Genomic DNA, 14,970 nt, shown 5'->3' with positions numbered 1-14,970 from the left:
AATGGCATATTAGTCAATGAACTGGGTTTAGAGAATGTATTTTAACAAAAAATTTTACATACCTCACCTTAAAAAAAAAACCACACACACAATTTAAATGGGAACACTTTTTAAATCTCCTGTGCAGAGAAAGAGCAACATCTGAGCAATCAAATGCGTGTGTGTTTATCCATGGCTCGGTTCCCAGTTTTGGTGGTGGGTGAGAACAGTGGCTGCTCGACCTCACGATGCTACACTCACATGCCGATAACTGATGCCACACCGCTGATCTGTTATGATGGATTGACAATGATCTGATGTGATCATGTGTGGGCAGACGTGACTAACACTCTAAAAATTAAGGTTCTAAAAGGATGTTTTTGCAGTGATGCCATAGCATAGAAGAACCATTTTGGGTTCCCAAAAGATCCTCTCAGTGAACAGAAGAACTAAGGCCCTGTTTAAACGAGAATGGGTGAAAACGTCAAAATATTTTATCGGATGTGCCTTTCGTTTACACGGCGACGATGTTTTTGGGGTTTAAAAACGCAAAAAAGTGAAACCACCCTCCAGAATGGAAATCTTAAAAACGCTCCACCGTCGCGTTCCCGTCTAAAGGGTAAAAACGCAAAAGTCTGCTAGACAGTGATGGTTGTACGCAGGCGCGCGGACTTGGTGTTGTTGTGTGGCAGTGCTTCACATTGCCACCTAGCCGCCTGGAGTGCATACTACATCGAATTTCACACACTTTTGCGTCACCATATGCACGCGGATTTCCCACCCATAACGCTCGTCTAAACGCAGAATAAAAAGTGATATAACGCAACGCCACTTTTGCGTTTTCTCTTCAGATCGTTTCCGTGTAAACTCTTTGAGGAATGCTATACAGTAGTGGCCAAAAGTGATATCTGGAGGAGATTATTATTATTATTTCTTAAATATTTTAAATATGAGAAAGTAGCAGAACACTAAACATGGTTAAGGTGTTTTTCTGAAAATTATTTGGCAAAAATGAAAAGCTACAGCTACAAAAAATGCACAGAAAATAAATGCTCACTATATTTACTATATTGTAATCAGTTATTAATATTTTGTTTGGTTTGCTCTTGTTTTTGTACGTGCTCATAATTTTTTTGTATGACAGCCTGTAGACAAATTATGTATGTTATGCAGTTTGGCATGTTTCATTGCGTTATCTTGCGTTAAAGCTGTCATCATTTACTCACCCTCATGTCGTTCAAACCCAAAATGAAATGGTTTGTGTACTTTACTCCAAGTCCTCTGAAGCGTATGATAGATTTGTGTATGGAATGTACTCAACTGTTGCCACTTAAAAAACAATATGAAAGAGTAAATTATGACAGAATTGAAATATTTGGTGCAGTTATTTCTTTAAACGCTGTTGTGTTTGTCTTTACAATGTTCTGTCTTGAACTAATGGACTTTTTAACTACTGAGGGTCAGTAGAATACCTCAACATATTTCATAATTCTTGTAAACATGGTTTAAACAAAACTGACTTCAAAGCGTTTGTTTGTAAATATTGAAAATCACATTTCTCAATTGTAAACAACCACATTTAGGAAATATTTATATTTCCCTCATTTGGGAGATGTTAAAGTCTTTTTTGTACTGGGTCAAGTTGTGAAATATAACTATTTCTGAAGAAAATGTGCTTTTTGCCTTTGCTAGGGTGTTATGGCTGTTGCTATGCAATAGGGTGCTCTGAGTGGTTGCTAGGGCGTTGCTAGGTCTCTGTGTGATATCATTGAGGATGTTTTCCACATGTTTTTTGGCCCAGTGGCTGGAAATGTTGCATCTGATCACTTGAAGTAACAGCACACCTCTAGTCAGCAAGACACATGATTTGATGAATCATTCATGTCTGGAAATTAATGAGTAAAACATTTTATGAGTAATGCACTGCAGTTTAATACTTATTTACTAGTTGTTAGAGATTTCTCTTTAGAATCTTGCCTGAGCAAAAACGACTAAACATCCACATTACTTCGTTTTTTTTTTACAGTCTATGACAAGAACATGCATCTCCCCCTCCCCCTGGTGGACAAAATGTAATTATTATATTTAAATAATTTAAATATTAATATATATATATATATATATATATATATATATATTACAATAATTAAAAATATAATGTTTAAAATATATTTAAAATGTGTTTAATTGAAAACAAATTCTAATAACATTTATGCTGTTTTAAATTAATTTTATTATTTTTTATCCTTTAGTATTTTTGTACTGAAACATTTTGGTAAACTAAACTCACTGCCCACCCATCCATCCAACATCCATCCATCCATCCATCCATCCATCCATCCATCCGTCCATCCATCCATCCAAAATCCATCCATCCATCCATCTATCCATCCAACATCCATCCATCCATCCATCCATCCATCCATCCATCCATCCATCCATCCATCCAACATCCATCCATCCATCCATCCATCCATCCATCCATCCATCCATCCATCCATCCATCCATCCAACATCCATCCATCCATCCATCCATCCATCCATCCATCCATCCATCCATCTATCCATCCAACATCCATCCATCCATCCAACATCCATCCATCCAACATCCATCCATCCAACATCCATCCATCCATCCATCCATCCATCCATCCATCCATCCAACATCCATCCATCCAATATCCATCCATCCATCCATCCATCCATCCATCCATCCATCCAGTTTTTAGGTGCTGCTACCAAACAGATTAGTATTGGGGAATTTTAATGTAATGTATAACCTTTTTCATTTCTATCCATTTGTTCTTTGCTTAACCCATTTTTTATGCTAATCAACTTCTAGCTAAGTTGTTCTTCTAGTCCAAGACTATCGAACTTTTTCTGCAAATACATTATTTGAAATATTTAATAATATAATTATAGTAAAATTATTTAAAACAAAATCTAAAAAAAAACAAGTTTGTATTTTAAATTCTACATTATTTTTATTCTAATAACATGCATGCTTTTTTTGTTGCTTTTTTTTAAATCCTTCAGTATTTTTATACTGAAACATTTTGGTAAACGACTGCGCTGTAACACTGACATGTGATCCTGCAGGGCTTGAATCATTTAGTTTGCCCGAAGCTTCACTTATTGCAATTCCTGCCTCATATAAATCAGACGTAACTCAGCTTGTGAAAGAGCCTGTCCCAGACGTAACCCCAGCCCCTATAAAAGCGCCAACATGGACGCCATCCACCGCACTTAATAGGGGTGAAAGGTACCAGCATCTCATCATCAGACACATGCGAGTTTTTCACTGCGGACCAAATAAACCCCATGCCACCTTTCTGTTATCCTGTTCTTTCTTCACTAGGATTGCATATACTCAGCCAGCGGTGCTGATGTTTAAAGAGGTCGTGACTCGTGAAGGAAACTCTGTGCCAAGAGCTGCTCCTCTGCAGTCGTACCCTTGTGAGAGAAGCAAACAGAAATGTTGCCAGCGAACAAGTGTTGGTCCAACTCAAACAAACCTAGCAGGCGAGCCATACAAAGCTCCACTTCACTTCACACCAGACTAGAGCTCTGGTTTCAGGTCAGAGGATTGCAGAAGCCACCTTTAGTGACGCTTCATTACTCAGACCATCGTAAAGCCCAATCACGTATGCCATATAAGCTTGCCATGTTACTGTGAAGTGGCTGTGTTTGGTGATGTCATATTTATAAGCACAATTACAACTTGTAGTTTAACATGATAGTTTTACAGTTTAATTGAGATCTTTAAAAAAAAAGAAAAAGAAAAAACTTCACCACCAAAGTTTTACCAAAGTGTGGGAAATATCTGAAAATTGTGGGAAATATCTAAAAAAAATGAACAAATTTTTATTTGGTAAAAAAAAAAAGAATCACACATTTTAAAAAATAATGCAATGCTTTGTAATTATTTTTAAAATGTTTACTTAAAAAAATGCATTATATATTTATTTTATTTCACACATTGTTACCATATTGATTCTCACCAATTGCATACATAAGTATAGCTATTTCATGTAGCACGGTCATGTTCCCCGCCAACGCGACTCGAGACCACCTCAGAAACCTACTAGTCCTGCGTGCCGTGCTGTGCCATGCCTCATAGCTGAATTAAATAATATGCTGTCATGGGTAAGTGGATTACTTAGCATTATTGAAAATGAGTAATGCTGCAATTATGGATGGAGGGATGAGAATGGGGTCTGGGAAAGCCTTTTAGCAGCCGAGCAGATTCATACGAGAGGGAGGAGCCGCACCAAATAGGATGAAATGCATTCCTGATTGTGCTTCGATGGACAAAGATGTCAGGCCAAACAGCTGCGAGAACAATGCGTCTCGCATAGGGCAGTACGGCACTATTACTAATTGAATGTTGTAGGACATATACAAGTGTTTTGTTGACTTAAACATTATAAAACGAGTTGTCAGACAAAGAAAAAGAAGTAACCGAGCTCGTCTCTATTGTAGCGTCTATTACGTTAAACCGCATGTCTGATCTTCAATAGTCTATTTGACTTTCTTTTAAAGAACTCCATGCAGGCAAAATCAAGTTTCCACCTCGTTCTGTGGTATTTACTAAATGTCTTTATGTCCTTTGAATGTCCTCGTCATAGTAAAGGCACTGACCCACCCGGTTGCGAGGGCACACAAACATCACATCAGCTGTCCGTATGAAAGCTCGGAGTAAAGATATTCGGTGTCTTTGCTGTGGTTGTGGCCTTTATCTGATGAACAATGCATTAGGGCAGCTCATGCAGTATTCATGCGCGAGTCTGAGGCATTGATGCATTGTTCTTCTGCTAAAGGCCACCTGTAAAGATCTGTCCCGTCTGTGACTGCATTAGAAAAACGCTCGACAAAATATATCTCTAGCATTAAGAAGCAGAACTACAAGAACCCAAGCAGTTTTGTGCTAAGGTACTGGCACAGGTACAACACATACTTCATTCAAGCATGCCCATGCAAATGATATAGCAACGCAAGCTCGATTTTATGCATCATCATTTTTACTAGTAGTTAGGCATGTCAACATTTTAACTAACTAATCTTCACACTGGTCCAACACTAACTACTTTCACATATTATATCCTCCTCCCCTCATTTGTTAACTTTCAGCAAAGACACAGAATGTATAAAAGAGGTTAAAATCACAATCTTCTCAATCTTGCACCCATTTGTGTTTTGAAATATGTATAAATGCGGATTAGTAAGTTGTGTTTTTTTTCGTATAAAGCCTCTGAAGTTTGTTAGAGTTCATACTGAATGAATCCTATAACTAAACTGTCGGTGAGAGTCTGTCTTGGACAAACGGAGATGAAGTTCTGCTAAAAAAAAGTAGTGTAGTTGAATAACATTCTGATGTTGAAAAGCTATAGCTGTAGGCTAATAAATTAATAATATTATATAATGAATAAAGATATAAAAATACTAACACACACGGACACACCGCAGCATTGCAATAGCACAAAGATGGTCTTAGAATATATGGACTAAATGTCACAAAACTTTCATTTTTATTTCATTAGGTCTTTTTTAGGTCATTAGGCTTTAAATAAATCCCAAAATTCATATTTAACAGTTCAAAGTTGGCAAACTTTAATTGCACAGTTGGATCACCAGTGATGCCAACTCTTAATTTGGCCCTGGCTTTATATTGAACCACACAGAAAGACTAAGAATGCTGTTTTGTAAATAGTTGTGGCATTTTCTATGGCTCCCAGTGGACTAGTAATGAAAAATAGCTCTGCGATATTCACGCTTGAGATGGTTCCTGCTGAAGTTGCTGAAACTCAGCATAACCTGGCCGTCCTTGAGTCTTTCTCATGGGCTTTTCTTGTCCGGTGTCCCGCTATGAAGCATTCATATGTTTCCAATCTGAAGTGACACCGAATCTCCTCTCCGTCCTGCCTTTCCTGTCCTCTGTCTGCTCCGAATGAAGGAAATGCCAGGGATTTATCCATCACCCATCACAGGTGTGCTCGCCACGCTCGCTTAATCTCAGTTCTGACGAGTTAGCACTTTTGTCACGATTTGGTTGGATATATCCCATAAATCTTTGGGGGGTTCCCCGAGGCGTCCCCTCATGGAGACATCAGCAGAAAATGTTGGAGCCATCGGCCAGGCTCCGGGGCAAATGTTCAAGGTCTCTCAGCATCGGTTATCCTGCCGTCATGCTAATAGTTTGCCTTGGGAAAGCGAACGGGTAAGATCAAGGCAAAGGATTGAGTGGGCTCTAAAATATAATCTGTTTTTATGTTGATCATTCATGAATTATTACGCTAAACAAAATCCATCCATCCATCCATCCATCCATCCATCCGTCCATCTGTCCATCCATGCATCCATCCATCCATCCATCCATCTATCCATCTATCTTGTCCATCTGTCCATCCATCTATCCATCCATCCATCTATCCATCTATCTTGTCCATCTATTCATCTATCCATCTATCTATCCATCTATCCATCTGTCCATCCGTCCATCTATCCATCTATCTTGTCCATCTCATCTATCCATCTATCTGTCTGTCTATCTATCTATCTATCTATCTATCTATCTATCTATCTATCTATCTATCTATCTATCTATCTATCTATCTATCTATCTATCTATCTATCTATCTATCTATCTATCTATCTATCTATCTATCTATCTATCTATCTATCTATATGTCTGTGTAGATCCAAGTTACTGTTATTGTAAGAAGTATTTAATGATTTGTAAAAACCTGTTTAAAACCTTTACAAACTATAACCTGGAATTGTAAAAAAAAATATATATATTTTCATGGAATGGAAATACGTTTTTGTTTCTTAATTCATGAATGAATGAATGAACAAATGAACAAACTGGGAATGTCACCAATGACCTGAAACTCATAAAAACACTCACAGAGAGTGTGGGAAACTGTGGTACCTTTGTAAGGGTGGTCGCTTGAGGTTTTGACTCTGGATTAACCAGCGCAGTGAATTACTTGGAAATAGCCACTCACCGTGTCCTGCGAGTTGGGTTCTCCTTGACTACAGCGCGTAATGAGCCACTAAATGAGACAAATAGCCACAGCACATATAATGAGTTCTACTCTCACCTCCTGTCAGGGAATTCACTAATCTTCCTGTTTAACTCCTAAAGACTTCAATCTTTATACCCACACATGCTCAGACATACTGTCTTTCTGCGGTCTAGTAAAAGGATTCATTAACGCTCTTTGGTAAACATCTACGCTGACCTCCATCCAGCTCATATCAGCTGTTTCTAATCCCTGTGAAACCCTCAGTAGTCGGCCAAGACCCAACCTATCGAATGCGTCTAATCCTCTCACACAATCCACTGCGTGACACATACAGATTTGTGCTCTTTTTGTTCTCGCCTCTGCAAGCACTAGAAGAGATACTAGTGCAGAGTAGCATTGAGAATCTGTTGACCTGTGTTTCTCATGACGCCGCTGGTAATTCTTTCACTAAGCGAGGGGATCGAGTGCCTCTCTAGTGCTGAAGGGTGCTTGTGGATTGCTAGGTAAAATGACATGGAAAGACATCAAGGTCTCTGTTTGTACTGGAGGTTTTCAGGGATGGAGAATAATAGTATGATGCTTAAATATTTCCTCAAAGATTGTAGCATGAATTTGATCAGTAAGATTTAAAAAATAATTCTCTTCTGCTCACCAAGACTGCATTTATTTGAACTACAGTCAAAACAGCAAAAATTGTGAAATATCTTTATCATTTAAAAGAACGGTTTTCTATGTGAATAAATTGTAAAATGTCATTTATTCCTGTGATCAAAGCTACATTTTCAGCATCATTACTCCAGTCTTCAGTGTCACATGATCCTTCAGAAATCATTATAATATGATGATTTGCTGCTTAAGAAATTTTTTTTTTTTTCATAAATTCAAAAGAACAGCATTTATTTTTAAAATCTTTTGTAACATTATCAATGCATTTACTGTCAAGGTTGATCAATTAAATGCATCCTTGCTGTATAAAAGTATTAATTTGTTTAAATTAAAACCTTTCTGACCTCAAACTTTTGAAAAATAGTGTATATTTCAAAGAAAAATATATTTTCAGAATTAAATTGAGAATTAAATAATTGAATGTTTACTATTATTTTGTATTTTTTTAGGCTGGGTCATTTGAGTAAGTTTTAGATTTAAAAATACATGAATCAGTATATATTCACAAAAAAATATATCGCTTATGATATACTCAAGCCACTACCATGGTCTAAAAAGCACCCTGTTTCACCCCTTCAGATCTATCCTTCTCTTTCTTTACACGTCTCACCCTCATCACACTCTCACACCACAACACAACCCATGACAGGCACATGATGTGCTCGGCTCTCAGACAGACAGATTTCTCTGTACAACAGTTTTAGGGCAACGTCTCACCCTTCTGCTTGATTCGGCCCCAGTCACCCTGACACATCTTACCCACACACATCCAAAGCCGTAGTCAGACACTTATTATTTAAAAAGAGTCACGCCATAGAGAGCATGCCAGCAATGTAATTTGTGCAAAGCAACAATCGGGGACCAACATTAACACTCATCAAGTGCCAAAGGAAATATTGGATTTGTTGATTTTTCTGGCCGGGGTGCAAAGAAAGAATGAGGGTCTGACCATCATCACCCTTTTAAGTTAATGGAAAGTTGATTTTATTATTAATTTATTCATTCAAATCAACGCATTATAGATGAACATTGCGGTAACACTTTACTTAAATCCTTTTTTTGAAATATTTTTAATGCATTAATTATTCCTTGAAATCACATGAATAATTGTAATACAGTTATAATACATTAGTACTTATGTTGCGCCTTTAGAAATTATAATGCATTAAAACACAATAAACACACAATGACAATAAACCAAATACAGATGTAACAAGGAAACTGCAAAATATCATAATGCATTTTAACTTTGGTTACAATATATATATATATATACACTCACCGGCCACTTTATTAGGTACACCTGTCCAACTGCTCGTTAACACTTAATTTCTAAGCAGCCAATCACATGGCGGCAACTCAGTGCATTTAGGCATGTAGACATGGTCAAGACAATCTCCTGCAGTTCAAACCGAGCATATGGGGAAGAAAGTTGATTTGAGTGACTTTGAACGTGGCATGATTGTTGGTGCCAGAAGGGCTGGTCTGAGTATTTCAGAAACTGCTAATCTACTTGGATTTTCACGCACAACAATCTCTAGGGTTTACAGAGAATGGTCCGAAAAAGAAAAAACATCCAGTGAGCGGCAGTTGTGTGGGCGGAAATGCCTTGTTGATGCCAGAGGTCAGAGGAGAATGGCCAGACTGGTTCGAGCTGATAGAAGGGCAACAGTGACTGAAATAACCACTCGTTACAACCGAGGTATGCAGCAAAGCATTTGTGAAGCCACAACACGCACAACCTTGAGGCGGATGGGCTACAACAGCAGAAGACTCCACCGGGTACCACTCATCTCCACTACAAATAGGAAAAAGAGGCTACAATTTGCAAGAGCTCACCAAAATTGAACAGTTGAAGACTGGAAAAATGTTGCCTGGTCTGATGAGTCTCGATTTCTGTTGAGACATTCAGATGTTAGAGTCAGAATTTGGCGTAAACAGAATGAGAACATGGAACCATCATGCCTTGTTACCACTGTGCAGGCTGGTGGTGGTGGTGTAATGGTGTGGGGGATGTTTTCCTGGCACACTTTAGGCCCCTTAGTGCCAATTGGGCATCGTTTAAATGCCACGGCCTACCTGAGCATTGTTTCTGACCATGTCCATCCCTTTATGGCCACCATGTACCCATCCTCTGATGGCTACTTCCACCATGTCACAAAGCTCTAATCATTTCAAATTGGTTTCTTGAACATGACAATGAGTTCACTGTACTAAAATGGCCTCCACAGTCACCAGATCTCAACCCAATAGAGCATCTTTGGGATGTGGTGGAACGGGAGATTCGCATCATGGATGTGCAGCCGACAAATCTGCGGCAACTGTGTGATGCCATCATGTCAATATGGACCAAACTCCCTGAGGAATGCTTCCAGCACCTTGTTGAATCTATGCCACGAAGAATTGAGGCAGTTCTGAAGGCAAAAGGGGGTCCAACCCGTTACTAGCATGGGGTACCTAATAAAGTGGCCGGTGAGTGTATATATATATATATATATATATAATCCATTAAAATGTTCATTTTGAATACCTTTATAATGCATAAAGGCTTTAAGTATAGTTACCAACACTTTAACCACCTTTAAAATTAAATGTATAATATATTTTTTACAAATAATGTCTAAATATGTGTATGCAAGTTATATTTAGTTAGTTTAAAACATATTTTTTTATACATTAAACAATTTTTCTTTCATTTTGTATAATTTTTTTACATTCAATGTATAAATGTTTAATGTAAAAAAAATTAAATTGTTTTGTTTATATATAAACACACACACACACACACACACACACACACAATACATATATATATATATATATATATATATAAACATTTATAAATTAAGCAACATCCAAGCATAAATTAAGCAACTATCCAGGATGTTTTGGTATTATTTTACAGTGTTTCCTCTTAGATTAATTTTTGCTGGTGTAAATGAGAAGACGCAGGGGTGCCTGTTCTGTTCTTCTTCAGGTATTTCTAGGGGCTCAAAAAAAAGTGCAGCAAAGATATTGTTATAACCGAGGAAGTCGTGCTCAATCCACAGGCAAAACGATTCCCACAGGGAACGTCCTGAACCTGTAGCCTGCCGTTTCTGCATATCTGGCCCTTCTTTCCATCTTCCTCTCTGTCCGTGTTCCTCGTCCTTTTTTTAGAACGCATAATTTCTAAAAGTTTTGGATTCAAATTCAAATTACTCAGTATATATTCACAAAGATATATCGCTTATCATATCCTCAAGTCACACTCATCTTTTACAAGAAACAGAAAACATAATAAAACCAAAGGCCATTAAAACTACAATAGTTGAGTCATTTCCGACATAATGCTCTCTGAGATACTGTTGTTTATACATCATATAAATGCATATGAATTAGCACTGAGTGTTTGGAGAATGTGCACAAAGATGATTTTGGGCATCATAAACAGACATAATAGAGAATAATAAAAAGGCAGATGATCTGTGGATGTGCTGTAAGCTCTTTAAACGCAGATATATGAGGAGCGCTTCAAGGCATCATTGCACCCTTGTATCTTCAAGCTCTCTCTGTCTTGTTATCCACTTTTTCATTTCTCTCTCTCTGGACTGAGGAATCTCTTTAGATCTCTTTGCACACAGATAAAAAGGCATTTCATATTGGGCTCGCCTGCAGGAAGTGGCATTCTCTGCTCCGCTGCTTTCAAAGGGTCTGGGACTCATTTCTGTGGTGTTAGATTTATACACTCATAGCGTGAACCACAGAGAATATTGCAATTTTTGACATTTTTATGCAAATGTTAAAGGTGCACTAATGTGCAAAAAGAAAAAAAAAGAAAAAAAGTCATATGTTTTTGAAAGAAGTTTGCTTCTTTTATTTGATAAAAAAACTATAAAAACAGTAATATTGTGAAATATTGGAATATCGTTTAAAATATATTTATTCCTGTGATCAAAGCTGAATTTTCAGCATCATTACTCCAGTCTTCAGTGTCACATGATCCTTCAGAAATCATTTTTAAATGCTTATTTGATGCTCAAGAAACACTTATTATTATTAGAAATGTTGGAGAAATATATCTTCCACACCATTACACCAGCAGCCTGAACCACTGATACAAGGCATGATGGATCCATGCTTTAGTGTTGTTTACACCAAACTCCGACCCTACTATCTGAATGTTGCAGCAGAAATCGAGACTCATCAGACCAGGCAATGTTTTCCAATCTTCTATTGTCCAGTTTTGGTGAGCCTGTGTGAATTGTAGCCTCAGTTTACTGTTCTCATCTGACAGGAGTGACACCAGTGTGTGTGTTCTGCTGCTGTAGCTCTTCTGCTTCAAGGTTTGACGTGTTCAGAGATGCTCTTCTGCAGACCTTCGTTGTAACAAGTGGTTATTTGAGTTACTGTTGCCTTTCTATCAGCTGAACCAGTCTGGCCATTCTCCTCTGACCTCTGGCATCAAGGCATTTTCACCTCATTCTCTGTAAACCTTAGAGATGGTTGTGTGTGAAAATCCCAGTAGATCAGCAGATTGTGAAATACCCAGACCAGCCCGTCTGGCACCAACAACCATGCCACATTCAGTCACTTAAATCAGCTTTCTCCCCCATTCTGACGCTCAGTTTGATCTTCAGTAGATCCTCTCAACCATGTCTACATGCCTACATGCATTGAGTTGCTGCCGTGTGATTGGCTGATTAGATTTTTGCATTAATAAGCAGTTGAACAGGTGTACCTAATCAAGTGGCCAGTGAGTGTATATTGAACAATTTAAAAGGAAAAATGTGTATAGCACTTGAAAATTTCTGTTTTATTAATGTGTAGACATTGAAAATATTCATCATGCTATTCCAAAGAACAACAAAATATATTTTTCCCTTGAACCGTTTCTCACATCTTTTCTTTGTCTTTCTTCCAGAAACCGTGGACTCCCTGGTGCGCCAGGCGGAGAACCACACTCACACCGTCCTCCTCCACACGTACCGGGACCTGGCCAGTCCCGCGGCGGCTCCCGTGGGGGAGTTTTTCACAGATGTGGGGCTGTTCGTGTTGGGCTCCGAGCTCAGCCTGGAAGAAGCTTCACAACGCCTTTTCGACGCCCTGTTCCCTCTAGTTTACGAGCGACTGGTCGAGCCGGGTCTGTCCCGCTTGACTCCGGCGTACGCCGAGTGTGTCCGCGCTGCGTGTCGGGATCTGGTGCCGTACGGTGCTGCCCCGGGCCGTCTCGCCACACACATCTCCCGCGCCTCTCTGCCGGGACGGGTGTTTCTGCAGGCGCTTCACCTGGGCATCGAGGTCATCAACACCACCGACCATATACAGCTCAGCCGTGAATGCAGACGTGGCCTTCTGAGGATGAGCTACTGTCCACACTGCCAGGGTCTGACCGCCAGCAAGCCCTGCATGGGCTACTGCCTCAACGTGGTGCGAGGGTGTCTCGCCAGCCTGGCTGAAGTGGACGCCCACTGGAGGGAGTTTGTGCGGTCGCTAGAGACCCTCTCCACCCGCATGCACGGAGCACAAGACCTGGAGCAAGTGCTTCTGGGAGTCCACGGGCTGGTGAGGGACGCAGTGGCCCACGCACAGAGGAACGGACCCCGGCTTTCTGCTCAGGTACTTGTGGAGTGGTTGAAAAAAGGCTGGTAATCAGCAGCAGGTTGTAGGATCCGAAGTTATCATGCATAAGACGTCACTACTGATCTTGAGCAAATGAGTTGACTCCAGGTTTCTCACGGTCAAATGACCCTCAATAAATGAACTGTTGCTTCGGATAAAAGCATCAGCTGTCGTCATTTAGATATATTCTTTGATGCAAAGAAGTCTTTTTTGTGTTGGGAATATTTACATTTACTCTTATGCGTTTGGTAGATGCTTTTATCCAAAGTATGCTTTTTATCAGTTCATGCATTCCCTGGGAATCGAACCCATGACCTTGCTGTTGCTAACGCCATTCTCTCCTGTTAGGGCTACAGGAATGTATATTTATATCAATATATTTACTGTATATTAATATTTAATGTATGTGGATGTTTCTTCATCTATAGGCACTTTTGCCAGGTGGACTCGAAAATTAAATATTTGGTTTAAAAAAATAAATAAAACTAACTTATTTAAATAAGGCTTATTTCATATCTATCATTTTATGTATTCTAAGTACAAACGAGTAAATATTTTCTCAGTTCTGGCATAATTTGACTTAAATAAAAAATAAATAAAAAAAACCCTGAAATCTTTATTAGGGGCCGAATTGTTTCAGTGTGGTGTAAATGATGGAGGAAAAACATAACAAGATGATGTAAATTATTATTATTTAATCTTTCACTTTTGTTTTGATCATCTTAATTTTAAACATCTGATCATTTATATTCTTAAAATATATGTTTCATAAGTTAAAAGTTTTTGAGACAAGAGTAAATCAATGAAATCTACATATAATTCAACTGAAAAGTATCATATAAAAATGATAAAAAGGATAGTTTGACATGTTCTCCATAAAATTAATATATATATATATGAGAACAGGGCATAAAAGTACCCAATGTTGAAGAAAAAATACATAAATTAAGTCCTCAGAAAAAAACCCCATTCAAGCTGTAAGTAATTTTGGCTGGAATAAATTGATGCATTTGCCAGTTACATATTTTTCAGTTTTGCACAAAATTTCTGAAGCGACTTGCATGCATGTGACACGTGAGATTTAGAATTTAATTTGGTCTATACAATCCTGAAGACTCAATGTTCATTTACTTTTATGGCTGTGGCTCGTCCAAATGACTTGCATTCACAATTAGGTAAAAACCAAACCTGAACACTGGCCTTTGCATTCCTGCAATTTTCATTCCTTGAAAATTCCTCAAGCAGTGTCTTAAAAGCCATCGTGTAACTACAGCTCGGACGGCGTGGAATGCGTTACGGCCTGAACATCAGTTGCTCACAGTCACTCTCACACATGCCATGATGCTGCCAGCGAGCCCAGAACATTCTCAAAATACCCTCGGTGTGGGCAGCTGCCGAGACTCGGCCGACCGCGCTGATGCGTTCTGGACACATGCAAATTGAGTTTGCCAGAAACCATAGTGGGCTTCTGTGGGAACCAGTACGCATGTTTTCAGATCATGTTGTAATGCTTGCAGACAGTGTGTGTGTGTGTGTGTGTGTCTGCAAGTAGAAATAAGCCTTTAAACCGCATGACTTTGTCAGCTATCGGGTGACACTTGATCTGCAGGGGTCGGGGTGTGGAACTGGATCAGAATCAAGTCTCTAATAAGGTGTTGTCATTGGTTAGGGTCAGTGTGGGGCATCACACGGCTAG

General features: G+C 38.9%; 1 protein-coding gene across 1 annotated transcript in view; it reads left to right on the top strand.

The window, feature by feature from the left end:
- gpc5a (glypican 5a) overlaps window positions 1-14,970 on the top strand; it is a 189,841-nt gene that overhangs the window by 32,241 nt on the left and 142,630 nt on the right. Inside the window, exon 3 of the mRNA XM_056258664.1 lies at window positions 12,577-13,271. Coding sequence (XP_056114639.1) covers window positions 12,577-13,271 — 695 coding nt within the window. The remainder of the gene's footprint in view (window positions 1-12,576; window positions 13,272-14,970) is intronic.

Source organism: Rhinichthys klamathensis, unplaced genomic scaffold (genome assembly GCF_029890125.1).
Source record: "Rhinichthys klamathensis goyatoka isolate OS25496 unplaced genomic scaffold, OSU_Roscu_1.1 h1tg000157l_1, whole genome shotgun sequence".
NCBI lineage: Eukaryota > Metazoa > Chordata > Actinopteri > Cypriniformes > Leuciscidae > Rhinichthys > Rhinichthys klamathensis.
The sequence above is the reverse complement of the archived record's forward strand: the minus strand, read 5'-3'. Positions and strand labels throughout refer to the sequence as shown.